Here is a 17,333-nt window from a genome sequence, read left to right on the forward strand (position 1 = left end):
GGTGACCAGTCTCATATATATAGATAAATAAAGTTAATAATAATAATATCCATAACAATAATAACATACTGAAGTTTTTGGAGCGTCTTAGTAGAATACGAAACCTAAAAATAAAAAATAAGAAAACTTATCCAATTTAATTCTACTATGTGTATACACATACACATAGTAGAATTAAATTGGATAAGTTTTCTTATTTTTTATTTTTAGGAATAATAACATAATAATCTTGCAGTTGTAATAAATTTCATGAGAATAAGCAGCTAACTTATTTTTACGCATCAGTATTGTTACTGGCTAGAACGTGTATTTGCATACTTTTGGTCGAATTGTATATCTGCCCCGGGGGGAAAGGTTGCAACCGCGGATGCGTGTCCGTTTTGGACTTGTTCATCGAAATGTACTTGGATAGGCGGACGTTCGGCAGTGGTAAGAAGCCAGCTGTCAGCGGCAGCACTTCTAACGTAATGCTGTGACTTTCTACTTCTTCCATCGAAATGACCCCTGCAATTAAAAATTCAGAATTTGTCAACGCCTCAAACTAGCATTCTCTGGTCAAATTACCCGCAGTACGGCCAACAACAACCCACATGTTTTGATCGGCAAGAACTTCATACATAAGATCTGAGAATGGATTGGCATGAACCTTCGATATTCGCAGATTCAAATGACAGACCGAATTTACACGACATAACTCGGACGGTTCAATTTTGGCGCAAATAGTGAATAATGTAGTGTAATCCATCACATCAAATGTAACTGAGTACGGAATATAGTATCGCAGTTCTTCCGGTAGATTCTCGTCTGCGAAACTCATGCGATAGTCGACATGGATGACCGGCAGTTCTCTTTCTGCTTTCAGTGCTTCCACTTGTATTTCATACAGATACGAAATAGACAAGCTTTTAGTCATGATGATTTCGTTTTGTGATTTGGGATTCACGTCAATGATTGTGACACCTTCGGCCGCGCACGTCATAGTCGCATTCTTTAGTATGAGTCTATTATCACTCACTCCTTTGAGTATTACCTGCAGAAATTTTCGTGAACCTGACGAATGCAAACGGCATGAAGCTGTCAAAGCCGGAAGAAAGTGTAGCGGAATTAGAATTTCGTTGCGACTCCAGGGAACCAAAAGGGCAACCTTTTGTTCGATAGGTTTTTCTTCACGCCGACCGGGAAGGTCACATAGGGCTTCCAAATCAATGGCCCGTTCTTCAAACGATTGGAAATCGTGCAAACCAATGATGAGCTCTCGTTGAAAACTTGCCTTGCGGCATTGCTCGTCTGAATTAGCAAGTCGCATTCGTAAATTCTTCGAACATTTTAGCGTAATACTTGCATCTTTTGAAAAGCGAAAACTACCACCGGAAACAATTAGCTTTACCGGCTGTTCTACACCAGCAATAAGGTTCATAAAATTAAGCACGGCTGATGAAGCCTTGGTAATAATTTCAAAATTTACTGGACTTGTGGGGAGGCTCTCGGATAGGAATTCTACGTTATCAATTTGAATGGACAGTTGTTTAAAAGTCCAAGAGCCTACGCGCTTCGCTTTCACTTTTAGCTCGATCGTGTTTAGTCCCGGTTGAAGTACCATTTTTTCACTGGCAACACAATTGGTGAAATCAGATCGTTGCGTTGGCGATATACGACGCCTGGTGCTGCTAGTTCGACGAACCGGCTGTTTTGTCTTGTTGTCACAGGCGACCGATGCACAGCTTAGAGTATCATCTTGCTTGTAGTCGAGATGTAAAGTGATAGGAAGCAGTGCCGTCGCTTCCGGTAGCCCGGGCTGTGCATTAGGCGATTCGGATGCTTGCTTCGGATCCATTTCAAATGATAGTTGTACTTGTTCGCATGGAATTTCACGTGGAAAGTTGCTTTCTAATTTTAAAACTACTAAGATGACATCATCCTGGACAATTGAACTGTGTGTTAAGTTAATATCGATAATCTGTAATAGCACAACTTAAATGTATATTTGTTGATTATTTTGTCAAATTGCCCATTTACCTGAAAATGATCTTCTAGTACTGTTATAACGTTTAACGCGTTGATATCTGTAGTTCTATGTGCTTTGAGCTGTTTTAGCGATGTTAAAAATTCATCGAAATAAAAGGTCCGAACCAATTTCTCCAAATCTACGCAGCAAGCAATTGCGCCACACGTTTTAGTGTAACTGACAATGTCGTCCATTTTCTTATAGCAACTGGCCAGCTGTAACAAGGTTTGACTGCTAAGGAAATGCCAATTTTCTGTCTTAAGCTCCCTGAGCAAATCAGTGAAGAAAACTACTGCCTTCTGAGGTTCGTTCAAGGTAATATAAAAAGTGCCCAGATCAAGTCCAACTAAACGAGCCGATCGCAATCTAGATACATGTTTGTAGGTACTAATTGCCAACTCGCTCAATTCTAAATAAAGCTTTGTAAAGGCTTGATTCGAACCTAATGCTTCCTTTAGACTATCTTTTGCCGACTTTCTTGGCTTGCGTGCTGGCGAATGAGGTTTCTTGCCTTCTGTTGACTCGGGTTCGAGCAACGAACTGCGGCTGTTTTCCGGAATGGTGTCACCTATTCCTGCTGAGAGATGAACTACCGTATGTAGTTGTTCTGAGGATGGCGTACAACCGGGGAGTAAACCGCATTGTTTACCCAAGCTGTACAATTTATCTTTTGCCAAGTTCCAAATTGGCGCTGAATACTGTGAACACTTGTAAATATCCTTCGATTCCTGTACTTTATCGCAAAGGTAAAGAACTTCCAAGGCACATACAAATTCCCAACACTCGAGAGCTCCTTCTGGGGTCTCTAGCTTCAAAGCATCAATTTCCCTCAAAGTGGAAAATAGAAATGGTAATAAACGTTCAGCAATTTCCCAAGGCTTACCATTGGTATCTAGTAGCAAGCATTGTCTCTCAAAAAGATAGCTTCTAAACTCCAGAAGATTGACGGATTGGATAATAATTTTGCTGCGAGTTTCTTCCATTTTTACTGGATTCATGGATATACCATGAAAAGCATACAACGGCTGGTCAAAAATTTGCAACCACTTTTGTTTTTCGCCATAGACCGAATTGAGAATAAATTGAGAGAATAAAGCATCCAGCTCATCATATTGCACCAGCGCTTCCGAATATTGTCCAAGCATTTCAAGTACGAAAGCGAGTTGCTCTTGTAACAGAAAGTAATCGATAAAATTCCAATTCTCCTGTACTCTGTTTTCACGATTTGACCGTATCAATTCCTCATATTTGACAATATTCCTGTTGTAACCGGTCAGCATCAAATGACGTACACGTTGCAGTAAGCAGCGGAATGATTCAGTTCCTTTCATTTCGAATTTACTTGGATTAAGAACAGATAGGCAGCGATCTCCATTTTTCGATGCGAAATCTAGACGAATCTTGTCCAAAACCGTTGTTCGAGGCAAAATGTTTTTTGATTTTTTAATGTCAAGCGTTTCAACAAGTACAATCATCCAGTCGGTTATATTGAATCCGGTCAAGACTTTCAACCATTGATCGATTTCCTCTTTTACTGAAGCTCGATATGCTTCTATATCGCTACATTCAGTCACGTAAAGGTGCAGTACGGGATGATCTACAATGCTCCAGTTACCTTCGTTATATTTTTCTAATAGGGTCACATCTAAAGGTTTGAAAGTTGCTTCAACGCGGACATTCTTGACTGGTCGTCCATAGGATCGTTTCCATTCGGCTGTATCCGAGGGTAATGCCGCAACGATATGCGGTTCCAAACTCTTAAACAGACGGCTATCGCCTGAATCTGCAATAATATTAAGTTATTTGCTGCCAATATTAATACTGATTGATTTTGTTTACATGTAAGGATTGGCTTGCAGTTCATGCTCAGCTTTTTTCGTTCACGGCTTTAATGTAATAAAAACACCGAAGTATAGCGCGAATCGTTGTATTATCTTCGCGAAATTACATTAAATTTGGTCGATTTATTTTGAAACAAAAAGTTATGTTTTATTGTTTTGAAGATATTTTTTATGGCATGCAGAGTTGCATAGTAGCATACCTAGTAGGCAGGGATGCCACATATAATTCTGTGTTTTTTGTTGGAAAAATCTGACAATCTGTACGGCGAGGAAAAATATCTGTGCAAAAACCTGTCCAATGCAAAACAATGAGAGTGAAAGAGATAGAGAGTCATTTTGCTGACTATTTCCGTCTCTTTCACTCTCATGTAAAAGCTCAAAAATCTGTTTAATCTGTATAATTTGGCGAAAATCTGTATTCTATGCATACAGATTCTGTACAGGTGATTTCTTTCAAATATCTGTTAAACACAGAATAATCTGTGCATGTGGCAACCCTGCTAGTAGGTACTGAACTATAGTTACTATATATATAGTTCGGCGGATAGAAAACCAGGCGAATTGGCATCCCTGATTTATGAAATTAAATTTGAAATTATGGTGAAATGTGCAGGTTTTTACGAAAAATAATCACTGGCGGGTGTTGAAAATGACTAGTTCTATGAAAATAAAGTGTGTTTTTTTAACATTACTCCTGCATTTTGGATTTTGAAAAGCTTTTGGCTCCGCTTTTGACGTTTATTTGGCTCCCGATTTTCTATCCGCCGAACTATATACAGGGATGCCACATATAATTCTGTGTTTTTTGTTGGAAAAATCTAACAATCTGTACGACAAGGAAAAATATCTGTGCAAAAATCTGTCCAATGCAAAACAATGAGAGTGAAAGAGATAGAGAGTCATTTTGCTGACTATTTCCGTCTCTTTCACTCTCATGTAAAAGCTCAAAAATCTGTTTAATCTGTGTAATTTGGTGAAAATCTGTATTCTATGCATACAGATTCTGTACAGGTGATTTCTTTCAAATATCTGTTAAACACAGAATAATCTGTGCATGTGGCAACCCTGACTATATATAGTAACTATACGTGCATCGAGTTCGAATGATTATTTCAAACATTGTTACGCCATTGTTTTCGATTTCGCAAGCAGCTCAAATGGAAATGTATTCAATGCATTTTTTTCACGAACGAGAATGGATATAATTAACAAAAAGTCAATCGAAATAATAGTAGCCAGAAAAAAACTGTCCTCTCCTTACTTCTGCCCTTTGTATAAAAAGGTATCGAACTATGATTCAACGACATAACTGAGCATTCCTACATATAGTTACTATATATTGTGCATTGCAAGAAATCTTTTCAATCTCGGAAAGTTCATAGCAAGCTGTCAAAATAATTCTGTATTGAGCGAAGCTGACGAATTTTCGTTATTTGAAAATCGATATTTTTCACATATCGATACGTATACTCAGCTGAAAGCATAATCAGCTAAATTGCTCGCATCACGTGACGATCTGCATTTTACATTTATTTTTAACACTCCGTATAACGTGTTAACATTTACAAAGCTGTTATATGCATGCCGAAATTAACTATTTCGAAAAAAAACTATATCGAGATTTCGTCCACGAATATCGATACCAGTTATATCGATACATTATCACCCAATGCTGACCTCGCCAAATATTGAAGGATGTGCTTTTGTCCAGAGCTGCCATTCAAATAGATTAATTTTTATTGTTTAGATATTTGCAACCCCTTTCCGTACTTCTTAAATTGTGTTACTATTTACACATATTTTTATACTTATGATATTCAATGGATTTATATAATACATATTTTTGAATGTAAAAGGTTAAAAGACGTTTTTTTATGTATTTTTAGTTGCTAAAGCATCAGTAACAATTGCACCTATAAACCAAAAAATATTTGGCCACCTTTCCTTGTTCTCTTTGCGGTGATTGACGATGCGGGTTACCGCCGCAACAGGATGAAAATTTATGTAAATAACCGCAATATATAGTTCGGCGGATAGAAAACCAGGCGAATTGGCATCCCTGATTTATGAAATTAAATTTGAAATTATGGTGAAATGTGTAGGTTTTTACGAAAAATAATCACTGGCGGGTGTTGAAAATGACTAGTTCTATGAAAATAAAGTGTGTTTTTTTAACATTACTCCTGCATTTTGGATTTTGAAAAGCTTTTGGCTCCGCTTTTGACGTTTATTTGGGTCCCGATTTTCTATCCGCCGAACTATATATATAGTAACTATATTCCTACATCCCTACACACACGCTCAACCTCGGCTACTCAAAATTGAGTAAAAAACTACTCAGTTTCGGAAAAACCGTGGGTACGCAAAAATGAGTAAAGGTGCTGTCACTCAAAAATGAGTACACACAGAAAAATTTCATGGTAAATTCTACCATTTTAGGGGTAAGCTTGACCAGAAAAGTATGGTGGTTTTCAACCGACTGGGAAAACTGGTCTAGACAACATTTTCATGGTTATTTCGACTATAAGCTTGAACAATGGACGCATGGTACGGTTGACCACACATAGTAGGCATAACTATAATCTGTATACCATAAAATTGTCATCATTACAATGCTTTAGTTATCTTAACCACTTTTTGTATAGTTTTACTGACAAGAAAATAGTCATCTTGGACAAAAAAATAAACGGAACTAGCTGGTTGCAATGACAATTTTATGGTAAAAATGACCATGTATGGTTGGGACAACTATAATTTAAAACTATACAATTGTCATCATGACAATGGTTTTGTTATCATGACCAGGTTTTGTATGATATTGCTGACAAGAAAATAGTCATCTTAAACACGCAATGAACGGGACGAGTTGGTTGTCGTGACAATTTCGTGGTAAAAATGACGTTATTAACTATTGTTGAAATAACCATGAACGTAGTCATCTCAACTATAAATTTTATAGTTTTTATGATCATTCACGTTATACTTACTCCGAATGAATCAAACGAATCTTTTGCAATAAATGAATGTGGTGCACCTGCAGGTATACTAGCAGAGAAACTTTCAAGTATACTTGCAGATGCACCACATTCAATTATTGCAAAAGATTCATATGATTCTTTCGAAGTAAGCATAATGTGAACGGTAATATATAAATAAATTAGACGGATTTCTCATTATTTCACAATCCAAATAACAAACAATCGGTTATGTCTATACATATATATCGTAGATTACTATAATTTTAACAGGAATTTTACGTACGTTTTTGGTGTGGCTCTGCAGTGTAGGTTTGCTGACTGTGGTTACCTGCATTCCGAGTATAGATTCATCCGCGGCTAAAACCACAATTTGCGATGTTCAGCCTGCAGCAGAGCCGGTCAGATCTGGCATATTTAGCTGGAATATACTGAAGTGAAACCACTGGCTACCTATTAGTTTGAACTGCCTGAACATTAATCGAATGTGGCATAGACTTCACGTTATCCTATTTGGGATGAGAAGCGGTTTTAGACGTGTGCTAAACTAACACATACCAATATTTACCTCAAAGTTGTCGAGCCCGTGTAGCTACTACTCTAAAAATCCTTATCATGATGGCACATCCAATGACGATCATCGGTTATTGGGACTTCGAATAAATTGGAAACATCTCCCGAGGGCATTATGCAGCAGAATCCTGTACGGATGGGAAAATCGATAATCCTGGAAATAGTTTTCTGGACATATGCCGTATTCTTGACTGCAGACAACACGTCTAACTTAAGCCTATCCATGATGCCAATTAACTACAGGATAAGATTCTCCACCGTGCACCATGCATTGAAAATATTGTTATTTCAACTGTTATAAACGGCAAGCAAAGGTGATCTCCGTCAAGTGATTTAACAATTGGTTTCTGATCAATTTCATCAGAACAGGTTAGTACAACCGACATAATTAGCATTTTATATATGTTCGGTTCTAAGGGAAAGTCTGTCATACGGCAATCTAATCATGCCGGCTGTCTTTCGTTGTCTAATGCAGATAAAGAGTGCAATAGGTCTGAAGCAGGCAACAGTAATTCAACTAGCGGAGCATCCATAAAATCAAACTGCAGGAAATCGTTAATTCCCAGCTGAAATATCATTGTGGTCAAATCGGTACGCTAAATTTTTGGAACCAGCATCGGAAGCGTTTTACGTTCCATTCTAGTTTTTGAGATGAAGACTTTTTGCTCAACAAATCCTGGATTAACCACATAATAAATACCATCGACTGTGAGCGATGTTTTCGTTATGTCCGTTCGTAGTGTGTCAGCAACTTGAATAACAGACGACTGAAATGAACAAAATTGAATAAACATTGAAATACGACAAAAATTAAATACTCACTTCGTTCGTTCGTTGGATATGCCGTAGTTTCGGGGTAGTTTAAAGGCCGGCCGAAATCTTCCGATCAAGTAGGACGTCATAACTGCTGGTAGAAGTAGATTTTACGATTGAAATATTTCAAAGTCTCGGAGTTGCTAATTGTGACTCTGATCGGTTTTAGAAGTCTATTGTGCTCCAGTGTCTGCTGACGGAAATAGTTTGACGATGGTCTAGCTCAGTGGTGGCCACGGTACAAGCATATTGCGGGCTAAATCAGATCTCCCCAATAGATCCGCGGCCCTAAATGACTTCTGACATTAATAAATTCAACCTATAGTGTCCGTCCGCCATCTATCAAACCAGTTCGCGGGCCGCAAAGGCCAAATTCAAGAGCCGCAGTTTGGCCATCACTGGTCTAGCTGGTGTTACATAGGATGTCATTTTGAATTATTCGACTGAAGGTACCGAAAGTGTAATCCTCAATTCCCGACACGAATCAGCCATCGTTGGCAGTTCCAGAACCTGCTTTTTGTTTGTACGTGTGGCAGGATGTTCGAACTGGTTTGTCTGATCATCTGGATGCTACGCTTGTTCCGCACCTGCCACTCTACCGGTCAGGAAAAATATGTACTAACTTTTGATTCCTGTCGGTCTACTATATTGCCGCTTTCCTCTGTCGAAACGTATTTACTTCTGTTTTTTTTTGCTGAAATATCCAGTAAAACACTGTACCTGTAAAACAACATATTAGCCTCAACCGTTTGAAACAGTCCTAATCGAGTTCATTGCTGGTCCTAAAAAGAGTTATTATGGTGTATTTGAAGATAATAAAAGATGATTTTTCTATTTCTTTACCTAAAGCACAAATGGTGCTTCCTGTAGTCCGTACGGTATGGAGTTATGATGACGGCGATTAAAACTTTGGATTGATTCTTTTTTTTTTCATTGGCCTAATAAAATAAAAAGTTTCACTGGCCTGTGGATTCCGATATAAAACATCTGTTGGTGAGCAAACCGTGATCATTGTATTGTATTTACGACGAATCAAGAAGATCTATGACGTGGATCTTGGACCCGGCAACAATACCGTTCGCACAATAGAGGCTAAATGTTGTGATTGCTGGATGGTGTTGGCTCATTCCTAGTTTTTGTAAAGAGCCGCCATCCGGTTATGTTCGATATTTCGGAAGCAAGTAACAGATGCAAATTTTCTTAAAAATATGTTGCGGAAAATATAAAGAAAAAGAAAATATTGTACCCAACAAATATTTTTGTTATATAACAACTTATCAGGCGTTTGCTACTCGGTATTAGCTATACAATGGTTTTAATAAGGTATACTATTAAACAAAAATGTTTGTTGGGTATACAGAAAAATGAATTTTGTCTGTTCTGCATGTGCCTTATAGACTAGGAAACTACTAAACCGATCGGAGTGAAAATTTGTATGCGGTTTTTAGGGCCAGGGAAGGTTCTTATTGTACTAGCTAGTGCTGCTAATGAAAATACGTCTGTGCCGCCCAGTTGTAAAGTTTGTACTTCCCAGTATGTATATTAAATAGCATATCCAAGAATCTATGTTTACTAGATCAACGGATAATAGAGTTTATAAATATTTTACTATACTACACAGGGTGGCTCCCATACAAATAAAACCAAAATTTTACATATCTCGAGAACCAATCAAGCAAATTGAACCAAATTTTGGATGAGGTGGGGTTTTACCTTCTCTGGAAGGGGTTGTACTCACACAAATAAAGCGGATATTTTTGCAAAACTCAAAAACTAATTGAACTCGAGAAAAATTCTTCCATAAACATTAGTCAATATCAAGATCACTAAAAACTGCTTATATACACTAGATGATTCAGGGCGAGACGGCCGCAGGTCGCGAGTACTGCCGGCGGAAGCGCTGACCACTACGAGGGGGGGCAGTCCCCAGAGAAAACACCTCTGTCTAGGTTTATTTGTTTTCCTAGGTCTACTGCCCTCTATTACTTTCCTTCAGTTGAGTCCGAACGAGCAACGGCGGGTAAGTGAGGATCACACCCGCGAAATAGTACTTTTCGCTAAAAGGGTTTTCGCGAAATGGTATTCCGCTAACACTATATTCCGCATTATGGTCAACTGAGAATTGGTTTTCCGCGAAAATTCGGCGAAATGTTATATAATCACGGTGAATATTTAAATACTATTAGCTTTATTTTATCTGCCGTAATAATAATGGTGGGAGCAGCCACGTAGCCAGGGGGGCCTGGCGGCCTTGGTCCATCCCCCAAAATATTTTGGCTCACATTTTTATCGCGGCACTGCAAGAGATCTGTCACAAAGGCGAGAAGGTGTGGAGGATCCGTGGCGGTAAAGCCAAATTTTTCCAGAGCGTTGGAGCGATCGACGAGCTGGGAACGGGCTTCGTAGTATTGGGAAAAATGCAGGATCACGTAATGGACTGGAAAGCGATCAACGAGAGGATGTGTGTGTTGAGGATAAAAGGCCGTTTCTTCAACTACACCATCATAAACGAGCATTGTCCATACGAAGGTAGACCCGACGACGAGAAGGAAGCGTTCTATGTGCAGCTGCAGGCAACGTACGACAGCTGCACACGACAGGACATCAAGATCGTCATCGGCGATATGAACGCCCAGGTCGGCAGGGAAGCAATGTATAGACCGGTGATCGGGTCCCATAGCCTGCACACCGATACGAACGACAACGGCCAGCGATGCATGATCACCAGCGATGGTGATCAGAAGCACTTTCTTTTCCCACAAAGATATCCAAAAAGCCACCTAGAGATCACCTGACCAATGAACTTCGAACCAAATCGACCATATTCACATCGAGGGCCGGTTTTTCTCGAATATCACCAACGTACACTCCCTACGGGGTACGGATACCGACTCGGACAATTACCTAATAGCAGTACACGTGCGCTTAAAGCTAGATGCTTCGACTCTCGAAAACGGGTGGAGTATGATACGCTCGGCCGTCAACGGAGTCGCAACCTCGGCGCTAGGAGTGGAAACCTCGAACGGAACCAAAAAAGTGGTCTCTAGGAAACTCCGGTAATATACGTGGGAAAGGCGAGACCACACGAAGCCAGCTCCCCCTCGATCCAAAGTGTGTTCGGCTACTGGTAGTAAGAAAACTACGGCCTCCATGAGGCCAAACCTCCGGTAATTCCGTCTCTCCTAAATGCCAGTGAGCGGAAAAATCACAAAAATACAGTGCAGATAAACCTTCCACTTGCGAAAGCTGTTTCGGGCGTAATTTTCAGGAGGTTTATCGAACACGGTGTGGACCTGGCCCTGGGGTGACATTGCGATTCTCGTTTCGAGTGATTTTGGTTCGTTTCGACCACGTTAAATGAATGGGCGAAACGAACTAAAATCACTCGAAACGAAAATCGCAATACCACCCCTGATTCAAGAGCCCTGGGTCTACAAAGGAAGAATACAAGGTATTCAAACAAGAACATGTAAGTTCTTCTATGATGACAAATATGATCCTCCGAGAGCTGCTGTCTTGGCCAACGCAAACATTAATTGTTTGCCCATTACAGAGTTCATCAAACGAGACATAGTGGCGATCAGAGTTGAGGTATCAATCGCCAAGGGAAATCCGATATTATCATAGCATCGCCCCATTTTCCTGGAGACGTTCCTAAGGTTGCAACTCAAGAGGTTGCGGCGTTCGTCAAATTCTGCATAGAAGTCAACAAAGACTGTATTATCGGCTGCGATGCCAACGCTATCGCATTTTGTGGGGAAGCACCGACCAGGGGTGTTAAATTGTCAAAATTTTGCGGACTAAACATCCATGAATGGCGACAATTTGGAACCAGCCAGCGGATCGAAAATAACAGCTAATAATAGTTAAATTATAACTAAAAGGCTACGTTTAACTGCTTTCTAATTAATTTCAGTTGTTTTAAAACGAATCAACCTTTAAGTAGGTCCCAGCACCAAAGGTATTAAAACCAATGAGTGGGACATGGACAATGTATGTGATTTGACAGCCACACCACCTCGCTGGCACCGACATCAACAATCGAGATGAGTACCTTTTAGAATTTCTCTCGTTAAACAATATCGACATTGCTAATAAAAACAATGAACCTACATTCATGAATGCTACGAGGCAGGAAGTCTTGGACCTGATCTTGTGAGAAGCTAAGAGGCAAAAGGTTTCGAATTTGTGGGTTTTGCTGATGATTTGGTTATCATGGTTCTTTGAAAATTCGACGACGTGATATCGGATAGAATGCAGAGGGCCTTTGTGTAGTAAAGAAGGCCTGGGCATCAATCCCTCTATAACAACAATTGTTTGTGTTGTTTCACTAGGAAGAAGAAACTGAAATTACAATCTCTACACCTTAAGGAAGAAATTAAATGTAGAGTCTCGTCTCAGGAGTAATCCTATACGCTAAACTATCTTGGCACGCACACTTAGATTTAATAATTAGCAAGGCAGACTGCCTTATGGGTATGTTCTAGACTGGTAGGAAAAAAATGGGTCCTCAAACCAAAAATGGTGATGTGGGTCTATACCGCCGTTGTGAGACCTAAGATAGCTTATGCCTCGTAGGTATGGTGGCCAAAAACTAATAAAAGCCACAGCTATTGAAAATTTGAACAAACTTCAACGATTATCATGCATGGCCGTAACTGGAGCAATGAAAAGCACACTTTCAAAGGTTCTAGAAGCTATCCTCCACTTACTACCCCTGAACCAACATGTTCAGTTAGAGGCTAAGAAAAGTGTCCTAACACTTAAACGATTGAAGACAATACTCGACGGAGATAAAACCGGTCACTTGAGTATCCTGAATCTTCTACCTGTTTGTCGGTCCAGCTGCGGAAATGAATAGTGATTGGATGGAAGCTAGAACCAACTATGACATCCCATACACATTAAACGAACCCTCACGTTCGGTATGAGTTGGGGAGGGACCTAGCCTCCACAGTGGTTCAATCAAGTTCTATACCGACAGGTCAAAAATGGAAGTCAAAATGGTCGCTGGAGTGTACGGTCCCAGAACAAGAATATCTGTAGCTATGGGAGACTGGCCCACAGTCGTCCAGGCAGCGATAACAGCTATAATAGAATATAGGGTCAGGTGGAGCAAGACGGGTCACCTAAGGAAAGTACCCGATGCGTTTTTCTACGAATTCAATTTTAAGCAGCTTATCATTTATTTAGATAAATCACTAATAATATAAATCCAAAAATAACCAAAATAAATAAAACGAAACAAAATAAAAGTTATATCAGGCAAAAAGTGAAATGTCGGAAAACTACCCTTTTGCCGCATTAACTGTTTTGTGGATAAAATATATGCCGGGCCAGCTAAAAACTTATTTAATAACAACAATAAATAAACTCAAAAATATAGATATATGGACAAACATAGAGTGCCACACAAGTCTTTTTCAGTCTAACCCATCTTTCCCCTATTGAGCTGGTAGAACAAAATACATGTTTATTTAAAACTTTGTATTGTCAATTGCAAGGAAAATTGTACCATCCAAAGTGCGATATCGCTCATAAAAGTGCTATTTTGCATTAAATCGTTTCGGTCTCTTCGGCGCACTTATTGCTTGGAATATAACGAAAAAGTGCGCCGAAGATACCGAAACGATTTAATGCAAAATAACACTTTTATGAGCGATATCGCAATTTGGATGGTACAATTGTCCTTGCAATCAGCAATAGTATATAACAAACTAGCTGACCCGACAAACTTCCCCCATTGCTTATCCTGATAAAATAAAGCGGATAGCATTTAGATATTCGCCATCATTGCAAACCATTTAGCCGAATACCATTTTGCGGAACACCAATTCTCGGTTGACTATAACGCGGAATATAGAGTTTCGCAAAATACTATTTCGCGAAAAACCTTACGCGGGATGTACCATTTCACGGAAAATCTTTTCGTAGAAAGTACCATTTCGCAGGGGTGACCCAACTGAAGGAAAGTAATAGAGGTCAGTAGATCTAGGAAAATAAATAAACCTAGATAGAGGTAATCTCTACGGGGGGCTGCCCCTCACAGTGGCCGGCGCTTCCGACTGCAGGTCGCCGGCAACACTCGCGGCGTGTGGCCGTCGCACGCTGAATTATCTAATGTTACTATTGACAGTTTTTGGTGGTTAGTCAATAACAAGATTAATGTTTTATGAAAGAATCTAAAATTGCTCGAATTCGATTAGTTTTTGAGTTACGCAAAAATTTCTGTTTTATTTGTATGAGAGTCCTTATCCCCCTACCACAGGGGTGAGGGGTCTCAAACCATCATTAAAAGAATGCTGGCTCCAAAACCCCCCCACATGCCAAATTTGGTTCCATTTGCTTGATTACTTCTCGAGTTATAAGGAAATTTGTATTTCATTTGCAAGGGAGCCCCCCCCCCTCCTAAAAACCGAGTGGGGTCCAATTTCATCATAGAAAAAATTCATGCCTCCAAAAACACCCACATGCCAAATATGGTTCCATTTGATTAACTAGTTCTCGAGTTATAAGGAAATTTGTATTTCATTTGTGTAGGAGCCCCCTCTTCTGAAGCGGGGAAAGGTTTCAATTCATCATAGAAAACATTCTTGTCTCCAAAAACACCCATATGTCATATTTTGTTCCACTTGCTTGATTAGTTCACGAGTTACGAGGAAATTTGTGTTTCATTGGTATGGGAGCGGCACTAAAAGCCTTTAAAGTTTTTAAGTGCTCTTCAAAAATTGTCTGGGATTGCAATTGCTTCTTACGGCAACTAAGCCAAGTGAACTCGGTAAAATTGTACTAGGTTCCTGGTCATTGCGCTATAGAGTGGAATGAACTTGCAGACGAACCAGCCAGATGTGGATCTAACCCTCCATTCACGGTTCCAAATCCATTTCGCTGCATCCCTGACTGTGTGCTGAAAAGTGAGCTGACACAACGGGAGAGCCGAACAGGCATGGCCAATTGGATGGCCGTACAATCCCTCAAACAATCAAAAAAATTATAACGCCGTGTATTAGGGTTACTCAAAAGTTGACATCAAGAAATCTCAGCACGCTTACCGGTCTTGTGACAGGACATTGTGCGAGTAAATACCATCTTCGGAATCTCGGTTTCGTACAAGATAACATTTGTCGCTTGTGTAATGCCGAGCGTGATACCTCGGAACACTTGCTCTGCAATTGTGGAGCACTAATAGGACGTAGAGTGCAGTATCCCAAAAATGGTCTACCAGAGCCAAGGGAGATCTGCTTTGCGTCGCCGATCAAGGTAACAACGTTCAAAAACCAAGTCATCCCTGATTGGTACCTGTCTCGCTCCAGCTACGAGCCTATTACTTACTTAACAAGTGATAGGTAAGCTTGAAGCGTACAGTAAAAGAAATAAACGGGGCATAGCACAATAGTTCAAAATAATGGACGCAGTGGTAAGAGTACTCAACAGAAGAGGGAGTTTCATAACGCAATTCTTGACAGTTATTCAAGATCAGTGTTATCGCTCAGAAGTACGAAAAATCGAGCAGATATAGTATAATGGGGACATGGCAATCGTTCGCATTATTCCAATTTTTCTCGGTGACGGTAATTGCGGCTTTTAAAAGTAGAGAGTGTTGGTTATTGGGTTATTAGGTTAGGTTACATGCTATACATGAAACTAAAACTGGCGGTTGCTGAAGGACTCAACAAACCACCTACTCATGGAAGAGAAATTAATGTATCTAAAGTAATTGCTCAGATTGAGTAATTTTTATAAAAGAGAATTTGAAATCAAAGCATATTAATAGCTAATACAATAAAAACATTAAATGCATACCTGTCTGCAAGATTCTTGTGTTTCGCAACTTTTGATGCAATTTGCAATCTATGTTCAGTAATGATTCTCTGCTCAATCGCTTGCGATAGTGCTTTTCCACTCGCGCCTCCACATATTGCGATCTCTCTAAGGCCTAACTCAAGAGCATGTTTGTCGCTTAAGGATTACTCGATCTGTATAAAACATTTCAATTAAATTATGACTATTAAATTTTCAACCGTTACTCACCAGGTCATTGACTAATTCACAAGGGTATATTTTACGCTCAAGGATTGCAATTGGCAATCGTAAAGCCATAGCTTAGCCAGTACATTTCCTAAAAAAGTTATTTATCACAATTTGCTCCTAGTAGTTTGCGTCTCATGTGTAGTAATCCAAATATACCTGACGAATATTAAAGAAAAGATAATACCAATAATTCATACAATCAAAAAATATCGAATACTACCTATAGATGATGGTCTGCATGCAGATAGGATATATAAATTGCCTTTATTACAGTTCCAAATATACGTTTCCAACAGTCTATCCCGCAGCTCCCTCGCCGCAGTCAAGTTAAATGGAAATATTTGGACATCATTTCGCGTTTTATCCAAAAACACTTCACGGACACGTCTAATCCACCGATTGAACTGTTTAGAGCGGAAGTCCAGCACCATCCGCAATTAAAAAAATAAAACAGACAAGCTATAAATAACACCGATTACACCATAACAGTTTAGCAGTTTGTTTTTGTTAGTACACTACACAGTAAAATAATTCAACCTGTTTTCACGTACACAGAAAATAATTTAATACAATTTGTCACTTAAAGATTAGATTTTTTTTATTATTTGTTTTGCACTAACAAACTGTTCATAATATCAAAAAAAATTTAATAAAAACAAAAAAACTCACAACTAAGCACATCACTCGTGACTCAAATTTTTCGTAATGGCGGTGCGGTTTCAAATGACAGAAAGAAAAAGGGCAAAATAAACATAAAATTGTCATCAAGAAACGCGTTTCCATAGTCGGTTGAAAAGCACTAAACTTATACTGTTACGATAACCCATAAAAATGTTAAAACTACCATGATATTCTTACAGTTAGTAAGTTACCAATTTTATGGTCCTGTTGACAATTCAATATTGTTATATCAAGCTGCAAAAATATTGTCATTAGAAGTATGAGAGAAAAGTCAATTTAACCACGGAAATAGTCAGCGATTTGCTTGTTGTCATAGTAGTTTTAACCACGAAACTTCTCAAGTTGACAATAATCATGGTAAGCGCTACAATATTGCAATATAGTTAAGATGACCATGCATACATGTTTCGCATT

The 17,333-nt window shown here is 39.2% G+C and overlaps 1 protein-coding gene across 1 annotated transcript; it reads right to left on the reverse strand.

The window, feature by feature from the left end:
* Nucleotides 1–221: 221 nt before the first annotated feature.
* On the reverse strand, nt 222–3,965 carry LOC128742151 (trafficking protein particle complex subunit 10). The gene is made up of 4 exons (XM_053838389.1): nt 3,845–3,965; nt 2,017–3,788; nt 565–1,957; nt 222–504 (listed from the first exon to the last, which is right to left on the reverse strand). The coding sequence occupies exons 1-4, from the start codon at nt 3,867–3,869 to the stop codon at nt 275–277; spliced, it is 3,420 nt and encodes a 1,139-aa protein (XP_053694364.1). The 5' UTR covers nt 3,870–3,965; the 3' UTR covers nt 222–274.
* Nucleotides 3,966–17,333: the final 13,368 nt, after the last annotated feature.

Source organism: Sabethes cyaneus, chromosome 3 (genome assembly GCF_943734655.1).
Source record: "Sabethes cyaneus chromosome 3, idSabCyanKW18_F2, whole genome shotgun sequence".
NCBI classification, from domain to species: domain Eukaryota; kingdom Metazoa; phylum Arthropoda; class Insecta; order Diptera; family Culicidae; genus Sabethes; species Sabethes cyaneus.